The following is a 17268-nucleotide window of genomic DNA, read 5'->3' as shown; positions in this document are numbered from 1 at the left end:
GTAATACGGCTACAATTTATTTGTTCTATGGTTATAATCGCTAATTTATTTATTGTATTGGATTTCATTTCATTTTTTTTAATTACACACGTAATAGGCAGTTTGTGCTACATTGCGGTAGATACAGGTCACCTACTAGCGAGCGAGCCCTAGACCTATATTGGAGGACTCACACGGAAGTCGCAGCTCGTCGAGTGAAACCATCATGATAAGCAGACAGTGACCGCTAACGTGACGTCACTGCCGAAGAAAGTGCTGCGAGCCAGCGGGCAGCGGGCAGCCGCAGCCGGGCTCCGCCGCCAGTCCACGACAGACGCGCGCGCGGGCCGCACGCTCGCGACATGGCCGGTCGGAATTCGCGCTAACCAATAAAAGTTTAATTAGTAAAACAAAATGTCATTCCGGCGACTACTGAGTGCGGTCCGGTCAGCGCGGGAAGCCATCACCCGAGGAGCTCCGATGGCGGACGGACTGTTGAAATCTTTGTTATCAGTTATTGTTATATTTTGCATCGCGGTGTCGTCGCCACCCTCGGCGTCTGCGAAACCGTTTGCGTTCAGTTTTCCTGCGGGATGGTCACTCGCCGGCCTGGTGGGCACTGTGGGGGCGCGCTCTGAGGATGCCGAGCGGAGAGAACCAGCAGCGGGAGCGAAGCCCTACACGGGGCGACGCATCGCCAACGACACGCTGCGGATGGTGTACCACCACGACCTGACCGTGGCCGTGGTAGAGCTGGGGCCCAAGAAGTTGCTTCTCAATTGCGAACTCATCGAGACACAGTGAGTACACCTGCTTAACTTGAAGTCTTTCATTTAGTAGTCCGTCCCCCGGTACAGATACCGCGACGTTCGTAAACCAATTTAGCAAATTAGTTCAAATTAATTTTAAAGACTTCAAAGCAAATCTGTTCCAGGAAAATAATTTTATTGGAAAAATGAAAGTTCACTTAGAGTGTGAGAACGTGGACACATGTTAAATGAATAATTGATCACCGTTGACGGGTTCATACTGGCGCCAGTTCCGAGAAATTTAGTTAACTATCATTATTTATTGATTCCGACTAAAGCCGTACACCGGATGAACGCTGAAGAATTTTCAAAAAGAGTAATAGTGCATACGCAATACGCATATAGTAATAATACTAGTAGCACAAACATCTCAACAGTCTCTCCAGGGGAATTCGCCCTGTTCCATACTATTCCTTATAGGCTCCGTACCCTTTGTATCATTCCGGAGCTGCGGACTAATTACCGAGTTTACCGGGGCTCCGGCTCGAAAAGCAGGAGTAGGAACGGGGTGGTTCTAAGCAGTAAGAGTCTCTCGCTTCGCCCAAGGCGGGAGAAGTCATTGGATGATTTTCCCTCCTCAAAAAAAAACCTTTTTTTGTATCATATCTTGATGTTAATGTTTTCCAATGTGTGTTTAAACATAGAAAAATAAACTAAAATCTAAGTACTCTACCACCAATCCTTATTGGCAGCTTGTATCACTTGTAACATTACATGTAATAGACGCCGTCGTGCGTGCTGTCTATCTAGCATTAGAACAAGAGCTATTTTATCGTTATTGCCTAGTTTTAGCTGCTCAATTGGACAATTACCGTCAATTTTCAACTAAAGAATAGTTTAACAACATGTGAGCTGGGGTTTACTTTAGTTTTATGTCTAGAGAAGCAATTTGTAATCGCACCGCTATATTATACCACTGTGGCCTTAACCTCAAGTTGACAATTTTTACATGGCTTCTAAGGGTGTAAGTGCTCTTACTATCAATAAACAGTAGAATTTAACATGCGTCTGCAATTTTCTTTAGCTCACTCAGCTCAGTTTAGCTTCAGGCCATGAATGATAACAAAAAGCAGCAAAAGAAAAATATATTGAACGAGCCTTCCTCAATTTTTTAAATCACTTACCAAATGCAATTTTTGCGACAAACAGTTTAACTATAATTGGTTCAATTATAGTTAACTAGTTACTTTTACTTTCGCACGAATGAAACTATACTTACACTTTAGTAGAATTAGCGCTAAACTAATCACGAAAATATAATGGTACAATGGAAAACTAAAAACATAGACAAAAATAAATAGATGATCAAATAACTACGCAATCTAATATGGACTTAACAGTTATTATTTATTACTGCACTGTAAGGAGATATTCACTCCAAATCATAATTATCAAAACACCTAAAGCTTACAGAAGCAAGATACAACATAGTTCTATGACAAGATGATGGGTTCGTTTGCATAACCAAGGTTACGGTCGGTTACGGGAGCAAATTACATGAGTAACTCGGTGCAGGCAGGACCTTCCTGCCAGCCCCTCAACTTATAAATCTTCATGTCAGCAGTAACGACCAAACAGCTGACGATGATGTGGTTCGGAGAATTCGGTTTAAGTGGTCAGGGAAAACGAAAGGTAAAAGTTCTCATGTATACTTTGTACTACTGCTGTGAAGGATTTGGAACAATTCCTAATTTCTATGGAAACCTTTAACATACCACCTTTGCTACTTAAATATGTGTGAAGGTAGACACGTAAATATTTAAGTAGGTAAACTGTAAATTTTTTGGTTAAACTAGAATAAATGAAAATGTTTCAACATTTTTGTAGTTCTCAAAATTAAGACCGACTTGTGTCTTATATTGCTGGTGCACAATCATTAATTATAATTATTAGCCAGCGGCTACGCCCGCGTTCCCGTAGGATAAAGGATTTCATCAAAATCCGTTCAGTAGTTTCAGCGTGATTGATGGACAAACATCCAAATATCCAAACAAACAAACAAAAGTGATGTGATGATATTGAATTAAGAACCCTTAACTTTAAACATCTCACATCTTATTCATAGTATTCTGCAGTGGAAACTTGATCGCCATCAATCAGTATTAGAGCGTGGCCACTCGGCAGCGGCACATGAGGCGATGGTGTCCGACCATTTCCTCAAGTCATTATGCGCATGACTCGTTTATCTTTGTCCGTCGATCACACATCCTTGCGCATGCCCATTTTATTGTTCGCGAGAACCGTACCGTCTGTAGCTGGAGTATGAAGATATGATCATAATCGGTATGAGTGAATATTTAAATGTTGATGGATAGAAAGGGATAGGAAAAGAAAATATGGAAATTGGTGAGGAAAAAATAGAAACAACAAGAATATAATTGCAATGCTGAAAAAAACGGACACGGTTGGAATTTTATCTACAGAAAATTTTATTGTAATTTATGGCACTCCTATAGACTAAATACCTAATTACCTGAAATCTAGTGATGGGCTAGTTTTAAAGTACATATTAAAGACAGTATTAAACGATGTTTGTAACATACAACGTTCACTTAGCTCATCTTTTCAAGTCTGCGAAATCCAACCGAAATCAATGACAAATTAACGTCTGCGTAAACTCCTTGAACTATTTGCGAACAAAGCGCAGGATCCATTAACATTACATGATGTCAAATTGCGATTGTCATTAGTGTTTGAAAATAATAGTCCATGCCGGTGTATGTGGCCCAGGGACACCAATTACGTATTGATTCGATCGCCTAATGATAAAAAATTAATGGAACTACTACCATTACTGTAACTTTGTACCACAATAAAACGTAGAGGGGTTTAGGCTAATATTTTTTGTTTATTTTAATATTCACGATGTTTTTTTTTTGTTAAAACAATTTCCAATTTCTTGTAAAGTGCCTGGATTTGTTGGCTAAGTTAGTGAGAGTCCTCGTTCCTCCTGAAATAATACCCAATTGTGGATAGAATTAGGAGTAGATGTAGGAGCCACGATTTTTGTCCCAACTCTCGTGCGATGCAAGCTGTGTCAGTAGGTCGGGTCGTTATCCCATCAGCTCCTTTATTTCACAGTCCCCTTCAACTTTTAAGGTCACCGTGTGATTGAATTTATTGTTAAAGTTCACTGAAATACCATCGATCTGTTAAATATGTTTTGAAACCACAAACCCTGCGTGTAAATAAATATAGGTACTGACACTAGAACTAGATTATTAGTCCTGATAGAAGCGTGGGTATCTTTTAATCTGTATAATGTCGATTCAATCCATTATCGTTATTAGTGGCACGTATGTGCATGTATTTATTTTGAGCTTACCCTTTTTAGTATTTACTTATTTATGGTGTTTATTTTAGGATACGTATTCTAATGCGTTCTAAATAACTTTGTATGATTTAAAAGTAGCCTACTATTATGTAGATGGGGCCTATTAGGGCTGATGCCTGATCCGTAGCTGCGGACTACGGGATACTAGCAGATTTACCGGGGATTCGGCTCGAAGGGCAGAAGTAGGAAAGGGGTGGTTTTTAGTCGGTAAGAGTTTGACACTACCTGCCTCGTGATGATTTTTCCCCCGGAAAAAAAAATCCTACATTATGTAGACTTAGACTAAAAGTCTCTATGTTTCGAAAGGTTTGGCATATCATATTAATACCACGTTCTAATCTAAAACACGTTGTTAACAAAACTCATGCATCCGAATAATTATGTTTAAACACGATAAAATTATACTCGACCATAAACGCAGGTACATAGGGCAATTGTAAAACTATCGTAAATCATTTTAATGCTGTATTTGTACATTCTACATGAAAATTGTTATCAGGTTTCGAAACTAACGTTTATTTTACTGTTGTTGTGGCGCGAGACTTGTTTCGCGTGTTTTTCTGAGAAATGTTTACAGCAGAGCCTTGTATTGCACCCCAAAACGGTTCCATCATCTCTGGACAGTCGTTCAAGTTCTGGAAAAGTTCCGATGGTCTGGAAAACTGGTTAAAATTGTTATATCACTTATACAACACGCTTATTAACCTTTAGATAAGGTTTGGATGGTAATACATGGTGATGGTTAACGATCGATCATTCAAACCTTTGATAATTCGTACCAATAATTCGAAGTTATCACAAGGATTTATTGCTAGGAAATATCTATATATTTCGAACTAAATCAGTGCATTTTTGAATACAATATTTCGATTAAAAAAAACATTGCTTCTGCTACGTAACAAAATGACTCGTTAATTCGAACTCATCGGTGTCAAACTCTCGATAGTTCGAAGTTGCAAAGAGAAAGAGACAGAAAGATCTCAGAGTTTGCAGAGGTAAGCACCTAAATTCTGAGGCAAGTTCAAATTTCGGACCATTCGATAATTTGAACATTCGGTAATTCGAAATATTTTCGGAGACCCTCGAATTTTGAATGAACTACGGTTTAGACAACTATGATCATCAATATGATAATTAGATATAAGGAAAATCTTCTCGAAATTATTTCTAAGCTATACAAACTGTTCATTATCAATAACGCATAATATAATAGATAATTATTTATTCTATACAGCTGTGACCTTACCATCTTAGACCTCAGAATTAGTTGGCTTCTTACACAACGCGTATATCCTTCTTGTAATACGACCTCGATTAACTAGCAGCCACCATCAATACGTGGGACAGAAGTTTCAAACAAAATCTGGGGGCACGGCAGTGCCCCCGCCAAGTCGAGCAAAAAAAGCGGCACGGCCGTACCATCCTTTTCTCGAAGCAATTCGGGCCTTTTTCGACCCCCTATAATTCGGTTGTGGATAAAGCAAGAAACCTGAATCTTCAGTAACTAATCCGGCATTGTATAAACACGGAATATTTAAAATTTCAGTCAATTTGAACCAGTAGTTTAAGAATGACAACTTGTTAAAGTTTCTAAATTTTGTCACTCACTGACTCACCGATCATCAAAAGTCCAAGGCACTTCTAGCAGACTTAGAAGCTTCATATTGGGAATACATATAGAGTTTAGTGTCTTAATCATGGGAAAACTTAAATATTTTGTAATTTCGGTCCAGTTTTCCAAATACACCAACTGCATCAATAACTTTGTAATCCCATATAAATATATGGGATTACAACGTTATTTATGCAGTTGGTGGTTGGTGGTGGTTATAAATTTAATAGGTGTAGATAGGTACCTACCATATGAGGCAAGGGAGGGGGTATAGGGTGGGTAAGGGTGTGTTTAGCCCATGAAACTGTACAACATTATTACTTGTAAAATGGTCGACGTAATGAAAAACACATGATTGGACATGTCGTCATAAGACCTTTAACAAAATTCGTTAGAAGTAGATGGTATCAAAAAGAAAGGCTCTACAAAAAGAAGTGAGATCCCATCAAAAACATCCTGTAAAAAACCCAAGTCTCGCAGCTCAGTCTTTCTACCGTCAAAAGTTGTGAGATCCATGTAATACCAAGTCGGTTAATCTATTTAGTGTCTACTTGAAGGACCTTCTGTCTTAAGTTATTACATAAGTTATTATCATGCCAATATTAAAAATATTTAACGTTTTAAACAAATAGATCGACTTGGACATCGCATGAAAACAAAATGAATATTACAATATTATATTAGATTCTTTAGTCTCTCGCGCCACACGCGATTGAAACTCTCGTTCCTGTTGGTCGCTGGCCCGTCGTGCTGTGTAGTGTGATACATACTAATAATCAAATCAAGCGATGTCCAAGTCGATCTATTTGTTTAAAACGTTAAATATTTTTAATATTGGCATGATAATAACTTATGTAATAACTTAAGACAGAAGGTCCTTCAAGTAGACACTAAATAGATTAACCGACTTGGTATTACATGGATCTCACAACTTTTGACGGTAGAAAGACTGAGCTGCGAGACTTGGGTTTTTTACAGGATGTTTTTGATGGGATACCTTTAACTTTGACCGTTCTTACTCTTACTACGACTAATTCTACACTTCCTAGGGTGCCTTTCCACCAGAAATATGCTACGCTACGCTGCTGTGGATGCGATCTTAACACGCACTAGTGGAAACAGACTCAACTAACTTGACTTACTTGCTGCTTTGGATGTGTGCTACGAAAAGCACCCTACTCAAATGCAGTTACGGGTATTTAGTTATTTAACAAATTCTATCTTTCGCTTTTATCTCAGTTACCCCGAGTTAAGTACTTGCCACTATAATTACAAAAAATACAATTTCCCAATGATCTAAAAACTATATTATCATCCCCACATTCATTTTTGAACCAGCAAATATTTTCTGCCAGTAATTTAGGCACCAAACTCCATAGCATGTTACTCCAGTATAAAATCCTTTTGTCCGTGATGTGCTGGCAGTAATCTGAAAGCCGTGAATAGATTGAATGGATAATGAGGAAGCTCAGCATTATTCAGCCGGCGGAGTCTTTTGAAGCACGTCGTTTGCCATTCTGTCTGAGCTGAAGCAAAACTTGCCGTAACTAACTCAGTAGGCATGTGTAAAATACTTTGTGATTTCATTTAGAGGTCACACGTAACTAGATGGTACAATAGAACATTATGTTGGTTTGTTTCTTAGCCTTTAACCAGTCCCTAAACCAACTACGATTGACACTGAGTTACCTAAACTTGATTAGCTATTAGTTATTTATGGCTGACAGCCATATTCAATTATTCAGACGTTCCAGTAGGCTATAAGTGTACCTAGTTACCATTTACATCTTTCAACGAAAAGTACAAAATATTGAAGCACCTACTAATGATTTACTACTTGTTTCTTGTTCTGCAGTTATAATAACTGTAAAAGTAGTGTCATCCTGTTTGGCAACTTTATTAATTGCTCACATAAATAATTACAAAGGAAATTACAGTTTTATAGAAGCAATAATTTTAAAATAACGTTTTTAATAAACAAATTGGTTATTCGATTCTAATTTCAAAACATCTAATGGCTATGGTTAGCACTGGCAACAATTAGCAGTCGCTGCGCACGCGCGGACCTTTCAAAAGATGTCGCAAGGACTTGTGTGTGAATTATTTAGTCGCCGCCATTCGTCGCTCGTCCCTTTTAAAGAAAGAAACACGCTTTCTACGTGTACAAAGTGAAAGAGGTTTGTTTTGTGACTGCGTTTTTAAATTTTCTGGAGAAAGTCTCGAGGGTTATTTATTGTAAACACTGGTAAACATCATAATTGTGTGTATTAAAATGTTTCCATTACATTCGTGAAATACTGAGGTCCAACTTGCCCCCATTTCCCAGTTATTTCACAAAATCCATATTGTATCGTCTGTATCTTTATTCCCGCAATGGAGATCGATGTCTAAAGCTACGCACATTATGTCTAAATACTACAATATCAAAATTAATTTATTTACTACTGTTTGTTAAGCCTCTTCTCATTTACAAGAGATTATTTACATTCATAATGTTATTTTTATGCTAACTTATTCCATTAGCTACAACGTAATCAATTTCAACATTCTCAAATTCTACGTGTGACTCAAAGTTACCTAATTTTCCCGTTTCTTGTATATTGTCGTAATAGTTTAAGTTACAAAAGGTCCAAAGTTTCTGACCTCTCTGACTCAACTTGACATTGATATGACATCATCACTTTTATCCCCCACCCGGAGTTGCGGTCTGCCTAGCCGTTTACCGGGGCTGCGGCTCGAAAAGCAGGAGTAGGATTTAGGAACGGGGTGGTTTTTAGTCAGTAAGAGTTTGACACTCCCTAGGTCGTTTGCCCAAGCCGAAAGAAGTCATTGGATGATTTTTCCTCCTCAAAAATAAAACTTTTATCCTCCAAACAAGGAGCGCTTCATCGGTTTTATCAAGTTTACGAACTCAGCCATTTCGCAGACCAATAAATCAGCGAATCTATTAAATCCCTATAAAATAGATAATAATAGCCACTAGCAAACCCGGCGAACTCCGTTTCGCCACCAATGATTTTCCCTGTTTTCCTGCTTTTCTTTTTAATTTTTCCTGAATTTTCTTTGCTATAAACCTCACGGAGCCCGAGACCTTTCCAACGAATGCAAAACCGTGGAAATCGGTTCGTGCGTTCTGGAGTTATATCGTCAGGAAGGAAAACCCGACTTATTTTTATATAATCACACACACACAACTTCACGCCTTTAATTATCCCCGAAGGGCGCTAGGCAGAGGTGCACATTACGGCACGTAGATGCCGCTATATTTCAGTGCAAATTAAATAGATAAAATGGCCATTAATAAACATGTTTTCAGTAAACAAAAACATCAATTAGTAATCACAAATTACAAGACTACACAAAACAACAATCAGAATACCAATGACCCTTCCACCTGAAATAATTAGTCAATCACAAAACATCATGATCATAGAATTGAAGTTCCATTAAAAGGGTTGGTCATTTATCATAGCCATTACAGGCCACACAGGGCTGAACAAGTGACCTCAAGGTGAAGGTCACATTGGCCCTGACATTATAGACTCTATTAAATTTTAAACCCATTTCCACATACCCCATCGACACCACACCGTTACCACGAACCAATCGATGGTGGCCACCTGTCCGTCCCATGGTCGCGTGTTTCATGTGAAACCATCAGTGACTTCATCATTTATTTCTACGTCATGTTGATTGGGGTTTTCCAGTTTGGAACTAATTTAGTATTAACTATAAGCCTTTCTTTTTGAAGGGGCGAAATCATCCAATGATTTCTTCCGTCTTGGGTGAGACGAGGAGGAGTGCTAGACTCTTATTAACCAAAAACTACCCCCTTCTTACACCTGCTTTTCTAGCAAGAGCCCCGGTAAACCCGCTAGGTATTCCGCAACTTTAAATTGTATTAATTCTAAAGATCTTACTTCTAATTTGGTCTGTCTTAGTCAAAGTATGCTGGTTACAGAGTTTTTCGTTTCAGTTTTAGATTCACATTTCACAGCTAATTTGTGGCAGATTGCAGTCGCTCCATGTAATTCTGAGATTATTATTTTTTTAACCAGTACCTCAGTGCAAGAAAGACTAGGAGAAAGAATGCTTCACATTTTAAATACTTCCCACACTATCAGCTGATTATTCTTTCCTCGACAAAAAAGCGTAAAGGTGTCAATTATCTACATAGTCTACTTACTTACTTCCCAGGCATATTGTTACCATTATAATACATACTTATAGCCACCATAAAAGTAAAGTATTGTCCATAAATCACATAGGAAGACATATGCAAATAATGCGCCCAGATTGCGTGCCCGAAACAGGAACTGCTACGTTCACCATGATTTAACACATTAGGTAGTTGCTTAACACTGGTGTTACTTTAGGCAAATGGGATGGTTTGGTCATGGGTTAAGGTCTAAGCATATTTTGGAATTAAAGGATATAATGACGAAGGGATTATTGCCCACTCGTGATAACTTTTTCCTTATCATTTTGGCTGTTAGGAAAGTGCTCGCCCAGTTGTTACTAGAGGGCGAAGATTGCTTATTATTTTGTCTGTTGGAAATCTTATGTCTTATTTGGTCACATGAAATGTATTATTCTATAGAAACACTGTCGTTATTCGTAAGGGTTTTATCCAAGTTGTCAAGCCACGTGTTATTATGTTTTCCCCGTGCATTTCTCTGCAACTTTCACAAAGCAAATTATTACTTGAAAACAATTTAATGTCAGTGAGCCTATCTTAACATTACACCATTGTTAGTTCTCGAGAAAAGCACGCTAATACAAACACACAGATTGATAATCACGTGATCATTATAATTTGATAAAAAGAAACAAAGAACCGAAACGCCGCTGAGGTTGCGTGTGCGCAGCTTGCACGGCGATTACAGTGACAATTGGTATGATTGTAAATGATTATCATTACTTATTGTTTTGTTGATATTATCATAATAGAGTTATGATGCTGTTGTTTAAATTAAATAGATTTGAATGAAAGTGAAAAAAGGCTCGTTGGAGTTGGTGGGTTTAATTCCCGAGTCGGGCGAAATATTGCTGGGCATTTTTCGGTTTTTCGAAAATTTCTCAGTAACAGTTGCCATAATGTGCACCCCTTTTTTAAGGGAGGAAAATCATCCAATGACTTCTCTCGCCTTGGGCGAGGCGAGAGGGATTGTCAGATTCTTACTGACTAAAAACCACCCCGTTCCTACTCCTGTTCTTCGAACCGAAGCGCCGGTAACCCGCTAGGCAGTCCGCAGTTCCGGAATGTGCACCCCTGCCTACACCTCCGTGGATAAAGGGCATGACGATATAATAAGAAACATTAAATGCTGCTGTATTTGGCAGACAGGTTTACATTTTTTCGATGTTAAAGTAAGTTTTTAGTGGAATTTTGAGAGTGTGAATGTGGAAGCTGGATGACTTGCCTTTCATATCGGTTGACTGAACCGACTCTCGTAGTGACTAGTAGAATATAGCCGCAAGATGCATTCGTATGCGTTTTTATGAATAGATCTATGCTTTCTATTTCTGACTCATACGTATTTGAAATGCACAGTAAATGAATTGGATTGTACATGCTATAAAAATTACATAATATATCTTAGATTTCACGGCATCACTTTAATTATGACTAGAAGTACGTACTTACATTTAGTGTTATTGTTATGATCGATTTATGATATTTTTCTACCATTACTATCAATTCCATTACTATTGACGGCGAAGTTTCTCCAATTGTTGATATTGTTTGCATTCATGATGAAAAAGTGGTAAGTGTGATTACCCGAGTCTCAATCACCCCCAATTCCAATTCCCGATTCCCCTAAATCCCTAACCCCCAAAAGGCTGGCAACGCACTTGTAACGCCCCTGGTGTTTCAGGTGACCATGGGCGGCGCCGATTGCTTACCATCAGGTGATAAGAGTCTTTCTCATTTTTTAAAAACGTTGCCCCACACTAGGATGTTCTGTATCGTGAGTGTCGTTAACCAATATACAATTTCACATAAACATAACATCCACACCCGAAACAACAATTTGTGGATCACACATGACATTATGAACCGAACCCGTTACATGTTGCGCGGCAGCCGTTTGCCCTGCCACCACGCCAACCGGGCAGACTAACCGTTAACCAGCTTACATTGTAAAAATAATAATAGAAAAACAATTAAAAATGAACACGGGTTGTTATATGGCTCTATGTTCTTTTTCACGACCATGGTTTTGCTCCATAACATACATAACAATATAGCTTTCTCTTGGTATGCATGTCATCACACATACACGTTGTATATAATTTACATAATACATAGCAAGTAGGCGGGTACAACCGGCAGGCATTATTATACTTAGGTACTTTCTAGATCGTTTGACTAGATACATCGCTGGACTTTATAGACGTTTCTATGATTTATCATTGTTATAATATTAAACTATTAATAGTCATTATTCAGTAGACGACGATGATATAAACGAACAATAATACATACAAATCATTAAGTAAGTGAGTCCTTAGTCCTCCACCCTACCGCTTTTCATGATTTAAAATTTTGATTTGAAAATATTTTTAAGGTTTTTCTTAAAACTTAATGGTAAGGTTTTGAAAATGCTTTCAGTGAATGACAATAACTCCACTGCATATGTAAATAGGAAAAGCCATAGGTATATCATATTCTTTAAATGCAGGTTTTATGGGAAGGAATCAGGTTCTTTCAAATAAAAGCTACTTTTATGGGAGCCTCATAATCCTTCTTCCAAAAATCCAAACCGCAAAGCTAGCCACGATTTGGCCACAACAGTATATTCGTGGACAAACGAGCCAATGGTTAGGACGGTAGAGGTGTGCTCGTATTGTGGAGGTGTTGGTTGTCGATTGCCCGGCCACAATACACAATAGACCATACACTTTAATGACACGGGACCTGCGCGCACGTTGCCACGCAATTGTAAACTCACGCCACCTACTGTACTACCTAGGTACTAGACAGGTATCTAGATAAACTTGAGGACTAACAATATAAGGTTACCCTTACTTTCATGGTTGTGGTCGGCACAATCTTATCTTTCCTCTTTCCATTTCCTCTCCTATCGTATAACATTCTATCATTATAACTCATTATCTTTAATGTCATTTTTTACAAAAATGATATTTTTAGCGACCTCTTACTATTTATCAATACCCTCTAATCACTAGAATCTCTCTTCTATCGCACCCTCTTGGTATATTGTGAACAATTCCCGAATTATTACTGACGTGTATACTGTATAGGGAACAAATTATGGCCTACATTTCCCATTAAACTTTATGAAACGACAGCACTTACAGAGTGAAGGGAATCCTTAGGCCACAGTGAGTTCGTGGTCGGTAATGGGCCCCCATCCAATTCAATGTTGAAGGACAGCAGCTCGTTCACCTCCGGAGCACCATAACTAGTGTTAGAGTAACCAACCGGTTTACGTTTAGGTCTAGATTTCGCATAAATAAACATAATACCTAGTTTATACTGGTTTGACACAAATTCGAGACCTTAATTCGTGAGATACTGTTAGATCACAGCATTCCTTTTATGCATCTGAATTCGTAGATGAATTGATAAAGAACGATGACATTTTTGTTAAATACGGATGATGATGGGGTATGAAAATAAAAAATCTATTTAGTCCGTCAGTTAGGTAATGAAAAATATTGGTTACGTTTTTTTTTAATTTTGTCGTGTAAGGTAACAATACTTAGAAAAAAACGAATCAAAGTCCCCACTCCTAAACTTTGATTCCTTTATAATACGTCACTTCTACGTATAAAACGTACCTAGAACTGCCTAGAAGTAACGGTACGCGATATCAAATCAATATATCTAAAACTATTTGTTTCCGTAAAAAAATTGGTGTCTAATATTTTCAAACAATTTAATCAAAAAAAAAAAAAATTTCATCTACCCTATTGCTTTATGTCAATACTATACAATACCAGTAACAAATGAAAGTTCTAAGAAATTAGTTCTATCGTAACCCATTACAGTTTGAATTAAAAACGATTGATGGACATCCAACGCGTAGACCGATCAGCTCATCAATCATCCTGAACTATTCGCTGGAAACTTTCAAATAAATCGAGGAAAGTTTAATAACAATTTTCTATGTCCTTGGTTAATACTGTATGTGGGAAAAGTGACATATTTTAAACATCCATTCATGTTTCGTAGTTCCAATAAAGAGTTTAACCTTGGTGTTTTCCCCACCAGGTCAATGATACAAATAAATCAAGGCCAATGATCCCTAATCCAATGGGTCTGTATGGGACGGTCTACTCCCAACATGAGACTCTAGGAACTCATAAAATAACTGGTAAAAACCGGTTACAAATATTATGGCACTCCATCTAGAAACTGCCATTTATCCGCTGTAATCCATCAGGGATTATAGTGTCATAATATTCTCTGACAGTTTAGCTCTTTAATACTGTAATTGGCACGGATGAACAGACATTTTTTTCGGTTTTTCACAAATTTTTCAGGACTAGCACGGAGTCTGGAATTGTGCCCAGTATATGGCTATAGGTTCACCCCCTATTACATGGGACTTATAATACAAATGGTGAAATGTGGGTGTGCATTATAAAGCGACACTACGTGCCGTAATCTTCACCTCTGTCTACGCCCTCGGAGATAAAGTGACGTTGTGTTGTGTTGTTTAGTCTTTTAACAGTATTTGGCTCTATCTTTCTCCAAAATATCAAGCACCTGTCCTGAATTAAACTATTTTGATTGTGCGCGACGAGACATAAAGGTCTCCATTTAAAGTTTCAGACACACACTCGTAGTAAAATTCTAGATGTATCGAGTTAACGAGTAAGGCGCTTGGAAACAGTCTCGAAGTCTCAACGCTCCATATCTCAATATTTAGGTCGCCAAATAAACGAGTTCAAATAGACACATGTCGTGCAGTGAACACTTTAACAGTGTGTTGCTAATGTGTAAGTATGCGCATGCGCTGGTCAGCTTTCTCCAACTGGCTGCCCATCTTCCGGTGGACCTAGCTCACGGTCACTGCGCTTTTTTTTTTTTTTTAAGGGGTTATAATCATTCAATGACTTCTCCCGCCTTGGGTGAGGCGGGAGGGAGTGTCAGACTCTTACTGACTAAAAACCACCCCGTTCCTTCTCCTGCTTTGAGCCGGAGCCCCGGTAACCTTTTACGTTGTCCGCAGCTCCGGAGTCACTACGCTCCTAGGTAGTTATTAAGTACTAACAATTATTATGTTATTAACACCAACTTTTACTTTATTTTATATTACTTACACAGTCTTCTGCATTACATTGCCAAAGACCAGTTAGAAAGACATTTCAAAAGCTATAAATCCCCATATACTCGAAATTAAACCAAAAGCTTTGTGGGCCATTTGGCAGGTGGGCTGAAGATCGTAGTTGTAAAGTATCAGGACTTATAAGACAGACAAAAAACACTGGCACTGCTGGAATCGGCTTACTGCCGCGTGAGCAGAATCAGCAGAAACGTCATGCATTCCTAAACGCTCCACAGTCGATGGCGTTGTGGGTTGGGTCGCTCCATTCCCTGCAAAATGGTTGATCGGAGTGATTGCTGGCCCACAAATTATGCTCGTGTGCAGGTGCCTTCTGCTGGAGCAGGTCGGCTTGCTCATCGTGCTGTTGGGTTGATCCAATAGGGCCAGTGTAATGTATGTATTGTATAGTGTATATTGTATATACGTAATGTCATTAAGTACTTTATATAGAATTAATGGTTAGTGTAGCATGAAATATCTGTATAATAAGTATTACTAGTGGTCGCCTAGTGGTCGAAATTCGACCATATACGATTTAATTTACAATACCACTTAGCATACGTTCAAGAATAATTTTTATTTAACTCAAACTCAAACAAACTCTTTTATAAAACTCTATTCATATGAGACGTCAGAATATCATCGCAATGTCTATTGATTTTGACGTTTTGTCAAATACGATCAGATACTATGCATGTGTGTGTAATGTTTTATTTATTGATTTAATGTACTTTATAAGCATTATTTTTGAAAAATATTAGCGTTTCGCACTTCTCCTACACATAAACTATAAGTGTACCAAATTTTATGCTCCTACGTCCGCGCAATTTTCGTAAAAAGCGGTCCAAAGTTTTTGCATCACGTATTAATATATAGATTAACTGTAAACGTGTAACTAATTGTATTACACGGGCACGGACTCGAGTCGTGGACAGCAAACAATTTTAATATAAACAAAAGTATGAGAACTACGGTATCATTATAATATATATCAGAGATTGCTACTGCCACTACTTTTGCTATCTTGTATTTTTTTTTGTCTTTCTAGACACACGGCAGTGTGTCCGCCAAGTTCGAGCAAAAAAACCGACACACCGGCCGTGGGTTATATTACACGAACCATTTCGGGCCAAGTTCGACCCACCTATAACTCAAAATCTATTTTATCTACGCATATGAAATTTCTAGTATCTGTCGAGATCTACTTACTTATCTAAAATACAAAATTTTATTAATGTACCTATTGTAGGTCTTGAGATATTGACGTCAGAAAATCGCTATTTTTACTATACACTCACTGACTGACTGACTCACTCACTCACTCACTCACTCATCAAAAACCTAGACCACTTCCAATGGTCGTATTGACTTGAAATTTGGCATGGAGGTAGGTCTTTAGGTCAAGGTAAAGGAAAAAATCTGAAAATGGCCAAGTGTGAGTCGGTTTTAAAAATAATGAAGGTGTAAATTCATACCCCTAAGGAACTAAAACAAAAAAAATATCTATATCTTCCAATGGTCGTACCGACCTAAAATTCGTTACGAAGATTTGTATTTAGTCAAAGTAAAGTAAAATAAGAAAAAAAGAAAATAAACCTTACAAAAATAAATGAAATCCCACCCAAAACATAAATGTGAAAGGCTGCCAAGTTCGATAATATTGGAATGCTTCGCCTATAAAAGAAGTGAGATCTAAATAAGTACCAAGTTCCATACACAGACCTCAGTTAAAAATGATATAACTTGGCAAGTTTTAATAGAAAATTATATACTTGACTCATTGCGTTTAGTAGGTTTATAACAAAGTGTGTGAAAACTTGCCAACTTGTTATATCATTTTTAACTGAGGTCTGTGTATGGAACTTGGTACTTATTTAGATCTCACTTCTTTTATAGGCGAAGCATTCCAATATTATCGAACTTGGCAGCCTTTCACATTTATGTTTTGGGTGGGATTTGTTAGCTTTACGACACCCACTAGATAATAGAAATGGTGACTAATGAATCCTACATTGCCATCACCATTCTAGTAAAATCTATCAATTTCTTCCAAAGCATTCGATTATAAGCGATTAACATCGGTATAATCCAATAATTGATTGTTGATGAGCCTCACAATCAGCAAGCAGTGAACCAGTGAAAGTGTGCGTAAAACTCCGCTCGGATTTGTATCGGCACTACATCGGGCGCTGAATGAAAGTGCAAGTGATACGTGATCCGTTTACCTGGCAT

General features: G+C 38.0%; 1 protein-coding gene across 1 annotated transcript in view; it reads left to right on the top strand.

The window, feature by feature from the left end:
* Window positions 1-277: 277 nt before the first annotated feature.
* Window positions 278-17268, top strand: part of LOC118269345 (uncharacterized) — a 28345-nt gene continuing 11354 nt past the window's right edge. The window contains exon 1 of the mRNA XM_035584412.2: window positions 278-779. Within this exon, the coding sequence (XP_035440305.1) occupies window positions 394-779 (386 nt within the window). The 5' untranslated portion in view covers window positions 278-393. The remainder of the gene's footprint in view (window positions 780-17268) is intronic.

The sequence above is a fragment of the Spodoptera frugiperda genome, chromosome 2, assembly GCF_023101765.2.
Source record: "Spodoptera frugiperda isolate SF20-4 chromosome 2, AGI-APGP_CSIRO_Sfru_2.0, whole genome shotgun sequence".
NCBI lineage: Eukaryota > Metazoa > Arthropoda > Insecta > Lepidoptera > Noctuidae > Spodoptera > Spodoptera frugiperda.
Note: the sequence above shows the minus strand (reverse complement) of the source record. Positions and strands in the feature narration are given on the sequence as shown.